The sequence below is a fragment of the Micrasema longulum genome, unplaced genomic scaffold, assembly GCF_059751315.1.
Source record: "Micrasema longulum isolate JH-2025_06_02 unplaced genomic scaffold, ASM5975131v1 h1tg001156l, whole genome shotgun sequence".
Taxonomy (NCBI): domain Eukaryota; kingdom Metazoa; phylum Arthropoda; class Insecta; order Trichoptera; family Brachycentridae; genus Micrasema; species Micrasema longulum.
Window position 1 is genome coordinate 266,337 of NW_028278343.1, and position 17,746 is coordinate 284,082.

Consider the following 17,746-nt stretch of genomic DNA (forward strand, 5'->3'; position numbering starts at 1 on the left):
TTTTTATAAATGTTAATTTTCGATTATGTTCTTACAGTTTTGATTAGTATGCCACGTTCTTCCGATTGAAAGCAATCAATTATTGATTAATTGACTGATGATTGATGAAGGAGATGTTGTGTTTATGACGAGCCCGGATATTGATCTAAGATGTAAGTACATGTGCGCTTAAACTGTGTTTCCATAATGATATCCGAGCTACAAATTGATGATATTAGAGATAGCAAATTATTGGCAGTTGGGTAATATTAGGCCAAATTATCGATCGTTTTAAATCCTCAGCTGGTTAAACATAAATTACTTAGGCTAAAATTAACTTAAAACACTGCAAGTGCCAGACACTTCACTTCAACTGAGTTTCGAGAAAGATTAAAAAAATGTTTAATTTTTGCGTATTATGATTTACCAAAATATTGCGATTTTATAAATAACTTAGTTAGAAAATAGGAATCAATTTGTTCTTGAGCAGGCTTCAAACTTGTGACTTCCTGATCTGAGTTTACGGGACTACCACCCTTCTGTTTAAAATAAAAGTTGTCATAGTGTACAAATTGTAAATTAAATGATAAAAATAATAGGATTTCAACGTTAAACGGAATAAAAATGTTTGAAAGTCTAAAGAATAAATAGATTGTGAATTCATTTCAGAAGTGTCATTTTTACACTTAAATATTGAGCTTCATCAGTTAATAAATAAATTACAAGCATTGAAATGCGAGAACACTGGCAGCAACTTCATTTAGCAAGTATCGTGACGTCACTGTGGTTAACCTGGCATGGAGTCTAGGGTGTCCCAAGTCAAAGTCGTTTTTTTAAACATATACCCTTTTTTATTTTAATTTTGTTTTCGTTAGGTCAGTACAATTGTAAATATAATTTTATGTAATTTGAACAATGGCAACCCGTTTCGACTGTCATCTAAACAAAGTCGGTACTTGTTTACTTAGGCAAACGCACACTCACGTGTCAATGTGCTCATAATTTCAAGTATTTTTATGAGTAGACGTATTGTTTTTAATAGATGAACATGATAGTGAAATCACGTATGTTCTAAAAAAAATAATTTATTTAATAATGTGCACAAATAACTGATCAAATACTTTCCTATAATGGCCAGATTCTTGCAGTTTTATTTCTCAATATTCGAGAAATTAATTTTGATGGACAAGAAAGCGCAAATATCTCTAATGCGAGAGTATTGTCATTTAAACAAAGGCACAAATACATACCAAATTATTTCTTAGTTGTGTGAGATAACTTTCAACTTAGGTCAAGTTTAGAGAGACGTACAAAAAAAATCAAAGAAATCAAAAAACTTGCAGCGCTGGAGAGAACCGGGCCGTCCTGTTAGATAGAATGAATAAAAAACTGACTGATAAAGGGCGATTTCAAGCTGTTGAAGAAAAAAATCTACTAATTAAATATGTTCCTGATTCAAAATCTCCAGCATCATATCGTACAAAACATTGCAAGAAGATTATTTTTCTAATTGTTGTGAAAATGTAGATCCACAAGAAAATTTTCCAAGAGTGATCGAGAGCTAATGTTTTGGAAAAAACTACAGCTGTTATATAAAAATACAAAAAAAATGTACATTATATTAAACGTTTGTCAGAAGCCATTTGAAATACGCATCTCAGATATGGAATCCCCAGTATGCCATATTTATAACAATAATAGAAAATATTCAAAACAAATGTATAAAGAACCTAAAATACAAAACCGGTATTTCTCATGTATTAACTCTCACTGCCTCCACCTACCATGGAATCACTTGTCTACAATACCTAGTGTGTGCAAACCAACTACTGCTTCACAAAATTATGACAATAATAGTTGACTGTACAGAACTACTTAGTGTAGGATTTTTTCAGTGTACAATACAAAATTTAAAGAAATAGATTACACAAACATCACTCTTTCAGAATTAGAATTTACACTAAAAATGCATTATGTAACTTAGTAGACATTATAATATTAAATATGTGCATCGCCCTTCCCCTCCTTATCCTCTTTTCAAGCATTCTTGTCCAAATTCCGCCCAATTTACAATAACTTACTGTTCTTAAAAAACTGTAAAAAAAATTTTTTATTATTAAAAAATATTTACGAGTACATGAAAATATCATTTTTGTATGTATAAACTTAAATGTATTTATTTAATTTGTAATATATTTTCTTTTCCAACTTTGTATACTTAGTGGAAATCTGTTATTAGTTCTGAGTTTATACACTATATTTGTTTGTTTACTATAAATATGTATGCTGAAATGTTGATTTTCCAAATAAAATAAAACAAAATAAAATAAAATACACCCTTTGAAAGTTCTTCACAAGTATAATGAGAGAACACGTTACACAGTAAAGAGAAAAAATAATATAAAATATAAGACAAGAAAAAAAAAGAGCAAGAAGGGATGAAGAAATGTAGTGGGGGAGAAGAGAGGACGGATTTTCATAATATAGTTGACCGATTCAAAATTTTAATATGGTAATAACAGAAACATAATTAAATAAACATTAACTTATTACACACTGACAAATGTTTTATTTAAAGTGTTTCAACAAGTTTTTTTTTTAATTTGCAAAATTTTGTTTTAAGAATATCTAAATGGGGACATAGTAAGGTACATTTGGAACAGCTAGGATAAGTAAACGAGCTTTGAGTATATTTTTTCTGAGCAATGGATTATAACAAAAATCGTTAAAAAAATGTTTGAAAGAGAAATATTATTTTTTGCTTGCAGCCATGCACGTATGTGAACTGGTATTGAACAGCGTATTGTAAGTGAAATTTAGATAAGTTATTACAAGTTCTGATATTACACTTTTCCAAAAAAAAAGCAATGATAGTGTGGGACTTCAACCTTACGGGAAATTGGATACAATTTATGTTTTCTTGCGCGCCGTAAAAACTGAAGCATTAAATTGTAAAGAAAAGTTTCCTGAAAATGATCGAAAAAAATAATAGAAAACATTTTGATAAAAACGGACTACTTTGAATGACGTCACTAGTTCATATAAATTAACCTTTGATATGAGAGCTATAATTTTTTTCCAATTCGCTTGTCATAGATGAACCAATGGGAAGAACTGAACGAGAATAAGCGGTAAAAACCTCTGACGTCACACGCGGAGTAATTTCAGAAATACAAAACTTGGCAAAATTGTAGCGCTGGTAATACAATATTGTATAATATATAAATGAAAAAAAAAATCGACTGAGTTAAAAATTCTATTAACAAATAAAAAAAACAATAAAATTCCTCATTGGAAAAGCGTGGTTCCGATTAAAATACAATGCTATAGAGAAACTTTTGTAAATAAAAGTTTGTTTGAATTTTACGGCTCTGATGTACCCAACTAATTTTATAGACAGGGATGAATAACCAGAGTTTTAAATGCTTTTTAAAAGGATTATTAGGTGAAAATACTGAAAAAGAGATCTCCAGGTAACATGTACCGAGCTCAATAAATGGCCAAAGCGATTAACTCACGAAAAATATTGTTATTAAGTTCTCAGCAATAATTATACACTTAAGCTAAAGCAGCACTATTAGACGGCTGCTTGTTTTTTATAACAACTTACGAGCATGGCATTAATGCATTTTGGCAGTTATAGAATCCGAAACATACTTGAAAATGTGCATGAAAGTATTATGAAAACTGCTGTACAGATGTTGAGCTAGCATTGACGGTATTCGACGGATGAAGAAGCAGTCTTCTAATTTTTCAATGATAATGTAGACTAAGAAACAAAAACGAAAATTTATAAAATGTCAGCACCCATGAGAAGCGATATATTCCACCAAAGGAAGAACTTTGTGCTTCATTGGATAGTTAGTTTGGTATATTGATTTTTGTATTTTTTTCTTGAGTTATTTTTTATATCTCGCAGTTGCTTGCAATTGTTTTTTTATTTCACAGAAAAACATTGATGATTTTTTATCAGTCAAAAGCAAGACATCATTCAATATAGTTTTCTCAGCGAATGTCTATTCGTAGCAAAATTCGTTAACAAAGGCTTCTTACTGTTACAATACTGTTTTGAGTTCATCCAAATTTTTGTAGATGAGGACTGGATTCAACCCCCGAGGGAGCTGTTAATATAAACATATTACAACAGAAATGAAGAAAGTTTTAGAGAAAGGAATATAGAAGGCTAGGCATCCGCAAAGCTTATAATCTGTCATTGGCTGGTTTAAATAGCCAATTTACATAAGGTGTAACATTTACAACTCTACCTATATTTAAACATCTAGATTCCTTCGGTTCTTCCATCTGCTGAGGTTTGTGAAGTTTAAGAGCTAAAACCTTTTTTGTTGCGGGTGAGATTTATCTTATCTAATATTTTCACCCAGATACTAAGCAACGCTTGTATTTTCAAAATATATACATATATATATAATTTTTCTTAGACCAGGAAAATTTATCAACAGAGTTTTGTTCGAAAAATTACCAAAACTTTATCGACACATAATTAAAATATATTAAAAGTTATTAAAACTAGAATGAATTAAGTGATTCTATACAATTTGAATACCCAATAGTTTTTGTGTGTGTATGATATAGGATATATGTAACTTATGTTAACCTATTGTAAAATACAAATAAAAAGGTACCTTAATGTAAATTTGATATGAAATAAAATTTTCCATACATAATGAAAATACATCCAAACTTTGCCAGGACTGGTTGTTTTCTGCAAAATGTACATCTTTGTTGTTGGTTGTGTGGTTGACCAGACTTAAGAAAATCATTGAAACTGGTCAAATATAAAATAAGATTTTCTCTTGTAGTATAAAAAACAAATGTATGCATCATTTTCAATTTTTCAAAGGAAAAATAGAACAACTGATGTGTAAAATTGATTATTCATTATTTTCACAAAAGTGCTATTAGCTAAGCTTCACTTTTCTATGGCTGGCTGCTTTCTGAATAACTACGTACATTTTTTAATAAAATAACATCTTTGATTTTACACTACTCATATACATATCTTTACATTATCAATAAAGCTCATGTTTTTTGGTAAAGTACGGAATGATTTTTAAAATGTATTGGATTTGCGAAAAAAAATACAGCTAAATAGCACACGACACCTTCAAAATATCAGCTCAAATTATGAATGTCGATAAGAAGGAAGAATAACAAACGGCATGATAATCCAGGAAAACGTCATAAATAATGTTAAAAATAAATTTATTTATTATTTACATACAATATTACATTTTAGTAATTTTAATTTTTTTTTTTTTTTTTACAGGACTCACCAAGCCAATGAATATGGCTTGTCGGTAAAGATCCTTTATAATTATCCATATGATAGTCCTACATAGCTGTATAATAATAATTACCACTAACTTAAATATAAGGAGCGAAAAAAGTACATGTAATTTATGCTTTCAAAAAATTATTTTGAAAGATGTAAAAAAAAGCAATAAATAAGTGAATGATAACGCAATTTTAAGATAAAAGATAAATAAATACAGAACTGGAGTACCAAAATTTAAAACAGAAGTGTGTACATATTTAATAGGCACACAGCATTTTATTAAAAACATTATTCATTAACATATCTATATCTATATCTATATCTTTATCTTTATCTTTATCTTTATCTATATCTATATCTATATCTATATCTATATCTATATCTATATCTATATCTATATCTATATATATATCTATATCTATATCTTTATCTATATCTATATCTATATCTATATCTATATCTATATCTATATCTATATCTATATCTATATCTATATCTATATCTATATCTATATCTATATCTTTATCTATATCTATATCTATATCTATATCTATATCTATATCTATATCTATATCTATATCTATATCTATATCTATATCTATATCTATATCTATATCTTTATCTATATCTATATCTATATCTATATCTATATCTATATCTATATCTATATCTATATCTATATCTATATCTATATCTATATCAAATACCTACGTGTAGTTACCATATTTAAGTTGTATTTTAAAAATACAATAATGTTTTCAGCTCTTCTATAAAATGAAAGAAATATTTATATTCAAATTGGCAGAATGGAAAATGTATTTACAGTATTTAACGTAACCTCTAACAAAATATCGTTAGTAAGCAAGTATGTTATAGATGAAACGCTTTGTATTTTTACTCCACAAACTGTTTAATATTAGTTTCAGTTAATATTAGAACACAAGAAGTTTCAGAGATTCAGAATTATCAATCATGGGTGTAAATATAAACTTTTACACCTGCTGATGGGTGAAACCAATGTTCCAACAAATATTTATCTCGTTTGTGGCCTGAGTACACAACGCGTTTTATTTATAATATATTAAAAAGAATTTTCCACAAAGTAGAAGCTGAAAGAATAAATAAATTAAATATAGTTAGTACTGCAAATACACAGGTTTCCATTTTCTACTATTCATTCGGTTGAATAAAACATACATTTAAATGATAAATTATAATAATATGTTATATACAACTACAATGGGGAACAGGAAATCAAAATGGCATAAGCAGACTAAAAGTACAGCAAAATAAAATATTAAATAAAAATGAAAAATAAAATATTGGTATATGACCTACCCTATCTAACAGCAACTCAAGAACTTTTTAAACAAACTAAACAATTAAATGTAATTGAACTCTTTAAACTAGAATTTTTAAAATTTATACAGAAATTAGCCACTGATTTGTAATTGTGTGTTTATAAGTGAATTGTAGACGAAGAATTAAAACTTGAAAACTGTTGTAAACATGAACACAATACGAGAATATCAGAAAACTATAATATACAAACGTTTAAAACGAGAAAAAGACAATCAAGACTAAAAACCATGGACTGAAATTATACAATAAACTACCAGACAAAACTTAACAAAAGACTCAGACAACCTTTACAAAAGATGCTAAAAATATTAATATTTATAGTAGAATGTGAATTTTAAAATTAAAATATTTTTTTAAATGTATGTAACCCGTGAAGGTTTATCAATGAAAAATTTAAATAAAAATAAAAATTAATAAAAAAATAAAACGTCTTAGAATACATGCACATTTTATAAATTAAATAATATTTTTAGTCATGGGATATATGTCCACATTTCTGATTATCGTGGGCAACTGAAATGGCTTGAAATTAGACAGCGGAGAGAAATATAACTCCCTCTTATTTCTCTTTACAATACTTCATAGTGCTAACGCTCCTATATAATTCCGTGAAAAATTTCAACGCCCCAACCACTATTCCTCTTTTTTCTCTTATTCATATAGTCTTCATGCGGCTTGACTGTGAGAATCATTTTTCATCTACTATAAAAAAAAGATGTTACTACTGTATCTTTGTTTAAATCACCTCCTTTCTCTTCCTTCATATTTTTTTTTCTATCTTCTTTATTTCTAGTATTGATTTAAGGTAATTAATAGAGAAATACAGTTATTTTTTAAATTTTTTTATTTAAATTTTGCCATTTTATTATTATTTTCTACTGAATATGTTTTGTAACTTGAACTATAAAAATAAAACATTTATTTTATTGGTTCATTGGGAAAAAATGCCATTTGGCAATAAGCCCGCTAATGAACAATTAACATTATGTCCAAAAATTTTAATAAATTAAAGTAATGTAATCACAAAACGTGTTTTATTTTCACTTACGTAAAAAGTGTTTCAATCAAAACTGCCTCGTTGTCATTTGAATATCGGGTATCAAAAAAAGTACAAAGGCTTTCGACTCTCCAGTAAGAAATGCTAATATTAACAAATTGATACTCAAATACATCGCTCGTACTTAATCAATTTATAATGCTTTCATCACAGAACGAAAATGTCTTCATGCAAAAGGTGAGTAAGAGGCCCCCTCTTTATTTCAGGTATATTGAATTTCATCTCATCGTCTTGAACGCCTCACCCTTCCTTGTTTCAGAAAATTACTTCAGCGAAATGTGCCTTCACCCGCAAATACGTTTTTTTGAAATTTTAATTATAACGCCGCTTTGCCTCGTTCTCAACAAACTATTTCATTTAAGAAAAAATAATTATAAATACTCGTTTGCCAAAAAACACCTTTTAGTGATATTCAAATAATTCATCATTATTATTAGTTTTTATTAAATTTGTATATTATATATTGTGTTTTGAGCGTAAATTGAATGGCACACTAAAATTATTTTTACGTTTTTTTAATTTTTATGAATGTATCTTAAAAACAACTCAAATTAAAAAAAATATTGGAAAAATGATTTTGTTGCATGAAAAAGAATCAACTTTTAATAAAAAAATAGTTTGTCCGAATGAATTGAGATTTACAGGATGTTAAAAAATTTAAAGTATGATTTTATCATTTTCGAGAGTAAGCTGGGAAAACATCCACAAGTTTTAGAGGGGACTACAAGTTGTACTTAAGCTCAAATGTTATAAATACGACTTTAAAAATAAAAATATTTTATCATGGTAGCATTTATACAACTTTTTCAAAATACTTGGAGTTTTCTGAGAAGTATATTATATGACGTCCCGCTTTTCTCACTGCTACACGTTGAATTACACTGATCTAAAATTATGCAACCCGTTCGGTGGAGAGTTGGTAAGGGGAATGAATGCTAAATCTAACACATGAAATCTGAATTTTTATGGTTATTGCTGGAAAAAAGTGACCAAATAGCAAGAAACACACGTGCGAATAGACCAACGTATCAAAGATAATTAAACTGTGGAGAAAATAAATTGTAATATTAGCTATTTGCACTGGGAAAATCAAAGACAAATGTTTATTATTATTGAAAGAACTCGGAAAAAAAATATTTTAATAATTTTGATACATTTACATTATGAACTGCAAAATATAGGGTTTGGATTATGTAAAAAATTAAATCACTTTGATGATTACCAAAAAAAATATTTAAAAAATATGCTACCTGGGAGACTCTCAGACCTAGAAGGGTACAAATCTGTTATTGAAATAGGTGTGACATTTTCTATTAAAATTGTGTGTAATCGTTTGTGGGTGCAAATAAATAAAAAATGTTTTCACAAGACAAAATAATGATCGGTATTTTTAAAACTTCTTTTCTATTAATTATCTCCTGAGATTCACATTTTTTTTGTTTGTATACCACTCGTAAACATATATTTTTTATACATTTCCTACTGAAGCACTAACTTTGTGGTTAGTTATCACAATAAAATAAATAAAACAACTTCGTTTTCAACCATTTTTTTTTTCCACCGACCGGTTTCAAAGCAAACAAGCTTCTTCGTTAAGGTTTACGAAACTTATGAATGATTTCTTATTTTATTTTTTTCATGTTTACTAAATGCTACACGTGAAAAAACCAAAATAGGAAAGAATTCATTAGTTACGGAAACCTTGACGAAGAAGCTTTTTTGCTTTGAAACCGGTTGGTGAAAAAAAAAATCACGGTTAGAAACAAAGTTGTTCTATTTACTTTATCATATATTTTTTCAGTTTGCTCTTAAAAATATTCTCGTATGAATAATGTTGCAACGAATTTTTTTTGTTAAGATTTAACGCATGTATTTATATTAACGTTTCCCATTACGTAAAAGAAAAAGTAATTCTTTGTTTAAACTATAATATGATTTTGAACTTATACAAACATAATTTTTTTGATATCTCAGTTAATTAACATAAAACATAATATTTTTCAAAGCGTTCACCTGGTTTCATTATCTTGAACGTCTACTGATGCCAGTTCGCTGGCCCTCCGTGTAAATAACAGGACTCGTAATTAATTTAGAAAGACGCGCATAAAGCTGCAGTTAACATAAAAACCTGGCGGCTAATTTTTGACACAGAATGATTAAAATCAAAAATATTTTCAGGATTTCTTTGTAGGTGAAATAATTAGGTAACATCGAAAAAACATCAATAATACCGAGACTGCATAGGTTAGGTAACACTTACGAAACGGCTGCAGACATTCTGTCCAATTCTTTACTATATTATAAGTCGACAATGTGAAGTTTTTTTGTAGCTGTTCGTCAAATTATTATTCACCATTCAATTCTACAAATTAAAAAAATAGTTACTTGTTTATTTTTATAACCTTGTACTTGTTTTTTATTTTTTACTATTATATCAAATTGCATTGTAGTATTGGCAAATACGCATTTCATATAAATGTACATATTTTTATTTCTTATTTTTTTGTGATAATACCTATATGCTTGCTTGTTTATTAATTTAACTTAAATCAGTCTTTCTTGATAACCGTAACACTTTATTTATTGTTTGATTTACAGAATTTATTTCATAAGCTTATATCTTTGCATATTTTGTTTATATGCTTACTGTTTTTTCTTGCATACCTTTGTTATTATTGTTTTTTTTTTTACTTTGTAAAACTTTTTATTATATCCCGTCTAACTAATTTCACATATTTTTTCTGTATACTCTGTGTTTATTTTTTAGTATGTTAGCATACATTTCATTTTTATTTTTTGTAAATGCCTTTTGGGCGTGAATGAACAAAATAAATAAATTAATAAATATATAATTTATCACGAAAATCAAACGATGGGAGAATTAAAGAAATATGAATGTTTAACAAACTGTGTGAAGTTATCCCTAAAACCAGCCAATACCAGGTCATCAGCCTTGTAAATGATGCTTTAAATAGGCAGTTGAAAAACATATTTTTTATTTTTTTTTCATTTATTAATAAACAAATTGAAATACAACATTACAACTTAATACATTTTTTTTACAATAATTAAATACGTATATTTACATAACGTTTCCCACTACGTAAAAGAAATAAACAATTCTTGTGTACATAATGGGGAGTGACGTCTTACAATAGATTATTTAATTTTAATCAAGAGTATTTTTAAAATAACATATATAAATTACAAAAAAGATACTAACGATGTTTTCAATCAGTTTTTCATAAATAAGAATTAAAGATGTATTTTTTTACTTCTTTCTTAAATATATTGTATTCCTGACTGTACTTTTTATTATCTTTGTTCATTTCATTAAAGTAAAATATTCCTCTGTAAGAATAATGATGTTGTGCAGTAGTTGTTTTTAATTTAGGAATTAAGATATTACCACCTGTTCTAGGTCGCGTACTTACCCTTTGAGACCTAGAAATACTACTATTTATTTAATATTTATGTATTTGAAACAAATAATTCTTTTTATATGGCAAAAACCTTAAACTTTTAAAATAATTGAACAGTGGGAAAAGTAGACGGTTTTTATATGATAAGTATCTACCATTTAAAGCTCCTGCAACGGTGGCCGAATCTTCAAAACGAGTCCAACCTACACGAAATCACCAAAGAAAGATACTAAACACATTTTTAGACCTAGAGAGATTTCGTGGATACCATATGCTCTACATAGGGAGCGGATATGAATTAAGTAACTAAATATAGATATATGTTTATATTCATGAACAATTTTGCTAGGTCAACGTCTAAAAAAAAATTGCATGATAAAACTAGACTGATAAGTATATACGTGCTAAAGAGGTGTACAAGATTGCAGTCTACCATTGTTGGACGTCTGGCAGACAAAATATGATTATTTTGTAAACTTTTGTCAGACTACACCGGCTCGGCAATAGGCAATAAGTACGGAGAAATTCATATGTTTCATTTTTCACATATTTTTATACTTAGGGATGGGGGGTCAGTATTATATAAGCTTCTGACCAAGTTTCCCACTTTCAGCTTTTAGAGTCAACATTCTTATGGCGATAAAATCAAAATACTTTTCATAATTCGAATGCTGTAAATATCTTTTTCTAATATAAATCTAAATAGACTTTTTCTTTTTTGCTTATCTACACTTAAATATTACCCACTGTAAACTCCATTTTTTTCCCTAAGAATTTTTTAATTTTTCAACCCATTTCATTATATACCTACCTTCTTTTATGTAGTATTGTAACTTCATATCTCCAACGCATTATGTCATTGGATACTTTATTCTTATTCTATGTGTTGTATATTATTTAAGTACTTGCACATTAATGACAAACAAATTTTAAACTCTTTATTTTATGCCTTTCACGGAAATGCCCTCTGGTTGTCTATATATTTTTTATTTATTTATATTTTTAAAAACCCGTTAGGGTGACATTAGAAATTTAATATTGTCAAGTCATTTTATGTCTCGTCTAGATAAGTTAGTTCAGTCATCATGTGCTTTTTCAGATTGATTTTAAATTTGTCTCCAGTAAAAGTTTTCAAGTAGTAAGGTGGGTCGTTGTAGTGTTTAAGTCCATTATGTAGTATTTTTGACTGTCCTGTGTTTGTCTTTGCTTTTTCAATATGATAGTGTTGTTGTTGTCTGGTGTTATATTTGTGTATGTCAGCGTTTTTGGCTAATAGTATGTCGTCGTCTTGTATGTTTCCCAGTGTTATTTTGTGCACAATTTTTAAGGTCTCAATTTTAGTCAAGTAGTTTATGTCAAACTGGTGTGTTTTTTTGTACAGTTCAGTCGTAGAGGTCAGGTAGGGTAGGTTGTATGTTAGTTTAAGAATTTTATTTTGTTGTCTTCTTATTCTTGTTATGTCTGTCTTGTTACCAGTTCCCCAAAAGGCAATCATGTAACTCAATTTACTTTTGACATAGGCTTCGTACATCATAATTTTTTCCATTTTCGGTATAAAATCTTTAATTTTGTAGAAGAGGCTATGTAGTAATGCCATTACTTTAGTGAGTCCGTCTATGTGTTTTGTCCATTTTAATTGTGTGTCCATTGTGAGTCCTAGGTAAGTCACATGTTCTAGTTCTTTAAGAATTTCGTTGTTTATTTTTATGTTCATGTTATGGTTCTTCTTTTGTGTTTCGAAATGTATTATATTGCATTTCTTGGCATTTAGTGTTAAAAAGTTTTTGTTTGTCCATTCTAATAGTTTTTGCACGTCATTGTTGATGGTTTTAGTCGTTTCAGATATAGATAATAAATGTAATTATTTCGATCAATTTTTTTACAAATACAGTCAAGAAAATTTTTAGAAGGAGATATTGCAGTCTAGATATTTAAAGGGCTAATATCATGTCATTAAATAGTTAAGTACAACCCTTTTACACACTGTGTAACATTAACGATTTTGCCAATTTTTATCCGTCTGTATATTTTTATGGAGTAAAACAGCTGAAAAGGTTTTTGTAATTGAAGTGTGTTAAATTAAAAAAAGTATGAGAATAAAAGTATTTTTTTCGATTGAATAAAAAAGGAAAGCTCTAAGCGTAGTATGTGTCTTTATTTGTTAAAAGTTACTTAGAAAGCACAAATTGGAGCCCTGTGGCGCAACATCGTAGATAAGTTCCATTAAAGAAAATAAGAGCCTTTTTAGTGTTATTTATCGGAACGAGATTAAAAGTCTTTGGAAGATAATAAAAGGAGAAAATCCGGTAAAGACACAAAAATAAAAAAAAATTTGATGGCCACATTATTTTATTATGCCCTAATATTTTTTGTTTTAAGATTAGGTAAGCAAACAAAGCATAAGTGAAAAAAATATTAAGCTTTAAGATATTGGTTTTAACAGAATATTATTTGAAAATTCCTTGACTTCCACTCATATTTTTTTATTCATCATACCAATAAGCGGAAAATTTTTAAACAAAGTGAAATTTCAATTTTATTTAAATACAGGCCACGTTTTTTTTGCAATCAATTCAAACTCAGTTTCAGTTGTTATTAAAAATATAAAATGTAGTGTTTTATTTTTTAGGGGTTTTTTTGTTTTTGTTACAAACAAAAATACATATTTTTTTCTTTAGCATGTAAGTATTGATACATCATTTAATTTTTTAAATTATTATCGTGTATGCCGACGCAAAATTAATTACGTCATTTATAATTTAGCGTCAGATTAAAAATACAGCTCTTTTCATCAGTATTAGAAAGATAAAACAAGTTATACGTTTTGTCCGCATCGTGGTCACTGCGATTACTGCGATTGTCCATATTCAACGAGTTTTCTTGTTTGTTGTCTGGCAGACTCAACATAAATGTAATATTTAAAAATATGTTTTCACACTCCAATATTTCATATTCCCTTAATTGACTACCCTTAAATCGTAAGAGTGGTATTGTCTTCATATATTCATAGAGTGCCCTTAACCTCGTAAGGTGCAAATGAGAAGATAGCATTTGAAAATATATAATAATATTGATATGAAGGTACATGTACTACATCATTAATGAAAACTCGCTAAAAATGTAAAATAAATAAATTAAATGTATGTAACCGACTAATGTTCCATGCAGCTTAGAGATATCGCTGTCAGTTTGAAAATAAATCATGTGCTTGAACATTGCATAAAATACAAAACTGGTTAACAGAGGGCGCTGCCAGAACGTAATAAAACGAGAACTCAGGAGAGATCGCACTCTTTTTCCACGCCAACAGCCTCCAAATAAAAACGTGGTTTTTGATCTTTTCAATATGTTTTTATTAATTATTCCCATCACAAATTATTTTATTTGTATCCTGGTGTCATTATTTATTGAAAGTATTAATTGGGATAAATGAGCATGTTTAATTTCTGAGACACTAAATGAAACATGTATAACATTATTATTACTATTATGGATAACTTATAAAGTGCCATTTTTATAATATAATACCTCTAGGGCGCTTTCCATAGTGATTATATTGGTAAATTATTTAATTGAAGCTTTTAAATTTGTAATTCAATTAAAACCATTTATTTTGTTATCACATGCTACGTATTTATTCAAATGATTTAGAGGACATGTGGGTTTTAACCTTTTTTTAAAATAGAACATCACTTTCACAGCCTCGCACCTCGCATCTTCTGATTCTGCCACTATGGTTGCATTGTCTGCCTTAACGATTTTTTCTTCCTAGGTCCTAGATTTACCTCTTTCTCTATTCTTCAAAGCGTTTTTATTAATTTATTTTGTTTGAGTGAAAAAAAAAATGGTTTTATATATTGTTGTAATATTGTATTTAGTTAAAAAGATGTTAAACTTGTTTTATTTCTTTGAAATTCTAAATATGTGATTTTTAAAAACATGGAAATATTATTTTAAATTCGAATTTAGTTGCAGTAACTCCTGGAAAAATCATTAAATTGTATTATATGATTTATAAAAAAAAACAATAAAATCAATGTAAACTCAGAGAAAAATAAAAATAATCTTTATAGCGCATAATTTTATAATCATGATCTACATAATTCTCAATCAATGTTAATAATACCAACTTAGCTACACAAATATTTATATTCAAAGAAGTGCCTACAAAAATATTAGGTAAAATATTGTTAGCAAACTATTATGGCAAAGCAGCTCTATTTTTTTCATTTATTATGTTTTAGTCTTTATGGTGCTATACGCCATAACAATTCATATTTAGGATAAAAACTCATATCTTTCGGAAGGTAAATTATTTTCAGATAATAAATTATTTGAAACCTTTTCGGATTCAGGATACAAAAGAAAATATTATATATAGCTTAACTTCCTTTTACTTAGCGATGATAAAATTCTAACTAGTAGTGTACCTATGTTACCGGTTATGAAGATGAAATAATTCGATTATTTTAAAAACCGAATACCAAGACCATCAATTTAGAAGTAATTTATAAGAAAAATTCGTCTACGTGGCATATAATATTAACGATCTTATCTCCCCTGGTCCTAGATTGACTACTTACTTCATTCTTTAAAATCCCTTTATTTATAAGTAAGATATTCTTAAGAATTTGTTTTCGGTTTATGAATTATTGTGATATATTTAGTAAACTTGCTTTGTTTCTTTATTGTTCTGAATGTATTTTTTTAAATTTATATTAGTAAGGCTGCAAATTGAGTTTCATTGAATAATTTGTAAAATACTTTGTATTTTAAGATTTATAAATAAAAAAACGTTTAAAAAAATAAAAAAATAATATTAATTTTTACAACTCTTCGTTAATGCGGATTAATGTTTTTTATATTTGGAATGACAAATCGTAAGCCCTGTGAACGTTTAGATTTCCACATTCCTTTCTAAGGAATGTTTTCTATCTGCGTTTAAATATTTATTTGTTATTAGACTGTTATTCGCTTGATTTCATCAGTCGAATCAGTTAGCGCATCACTAAATATAGCAATACAATAATTTTAGGGACGCCTGGGAAATAAAATGTCAATCTCCTCCCATGGTTAACCACTTAAAATATCCCGTGGTTTTGCTGCGTAATGGCCGCAATACATTTCCGTTTTTTCTTTGTGCTTTGATTTATTGAGGGCTCACTTAAGTAAGCTTTGTAATGTTTGTCTCTTCCTACAGCTTAATGGTTATTTCCGTTCATATTTTCGCTGAAAAATTATTTCACACTAATATTCTAAGTAATTAAGAAACAGCAGGACTATTAATATAAATCACTAAAAAATATTGCTTTTCCTATTCTTTTTCTGTTCGTAATACTTTAATACGAGTAAATTGCAGCGAATAAATAAGTGTCTATAAATGTTAGTAAATTGTGTGCCTATTTGCACCGGTAGAGCATAGGGAAATGTACCCAGCCGAGTTTCTTTGGGGTATATTTGGCTGCAACAGTTTAGAGTTAAAGGACCAAAAGGAATGTGTATTTGATTTCACATTTCTATCGATGAAATACACAACATAAATAACACTAATAAAATAAATAAAACAAAAATAATTTAATTTTAAAAATTCAGGCGATTATTTCTTAACCTCAGGTTACCACTAAGTGACTTGAAGACGTTTTTAACAAAATATGTTGGTTTAATTAATATTTTATATCTACTTTTCCAGGAATCGAACCCGGAACATTAAGTATAATAAGCAAACAAACTTATCACTACAGTACAAAGCCTACGTATCTCAACTCGATTTCTTTTATCAGTATTTTTATCGGAGAATTATCATCGAGTAGAAAACACTCGTACAGGGTTCTTGCTCATTTTCAAACCTTGAACTATATCATTTATCCGTCTAGGCCCAGAATAAACCATAGTTTAGTTATTCATTTTTTAGATTTTCACGCCATTCCATGTGTCGTTCGAAATACATCAACAATAGTGCGATCCGAAAAGAGTACGAACGACACACGGCATAATCACCAAAAAAAATAAATGTGTAAAGTTTAATGATTTTTTTATCATCACGAAACATACATTTTTTTTAATTTAGAGAATTAAAAATAATTAAATATAAAATCCTTGTCGTAATTTTTAAATGACAAATTGTAAAGGGTAAGTTACCTTATACCCCCCACGTTGAGTATGATCCTGTTTTCACCATCCATCTCCACTGACAATATATCATTATTTCACTGTTCTCGTGTATTCTTCACCAGCCTGGAAACAAAGAAACACTTTATAATATCTTAAAAGAGAAGGGGTATCATTAAGCGTATAAACACGTACCCCAGATGTTAACGTCACAACTCCAAATCTTGAACATCAAATCAAACCAAATCATTCAATTTTTTTAAACAATATTAAAGAATCTAACCAATAATAAAGGAATCGAAATAGATAATTTTTTTATTTATTTATTTACAATTTTAAAAAACCCGTTAGGGTTACATTAGAAATTTAATATTGTCTAGTCATTTTATGTCTCGTCTAGTCTAGTTAGTTCAGTCATCATGTGCTTTTTCAGATTGATTTTAAATTTGTCTCCATTAAAAGTTTTCAAGTAGTGAGGTAGGTCGTTGTAGTGTTTAAGTCCATTATGTAGTATTTTTAACT

The 17,746-nt window shown here is 28.1% G+C and overlaps 1 protein-coding gene across 1 annotated transcript in view; it reads right to left on the reverse strand.

Annotated features, from left to right (window-relative positions):
- Positions 1 to 17,354, reverse strand: part of LOC148276736 (potassium voltage-gated channel protein Shaw-like) — a 273,952-nt gene extending 256,598 nt beyond the window's left edge. The window contains exon 1 of the mRNA XM_088233849.1: positions 17,255 to 17,354. Coding sequence (XP_088089975.1) covers positions 17,255 to 17,298 — 44 coding nt within the window. The 5' untranslated portion in view covers positions 17,299 to 17,354. The remainder of the gene's footprint in view (positions 1 to 17,254) is intronic.
- Positions 17,355 to 17,746: the final 392 nt, after the last annotated feature.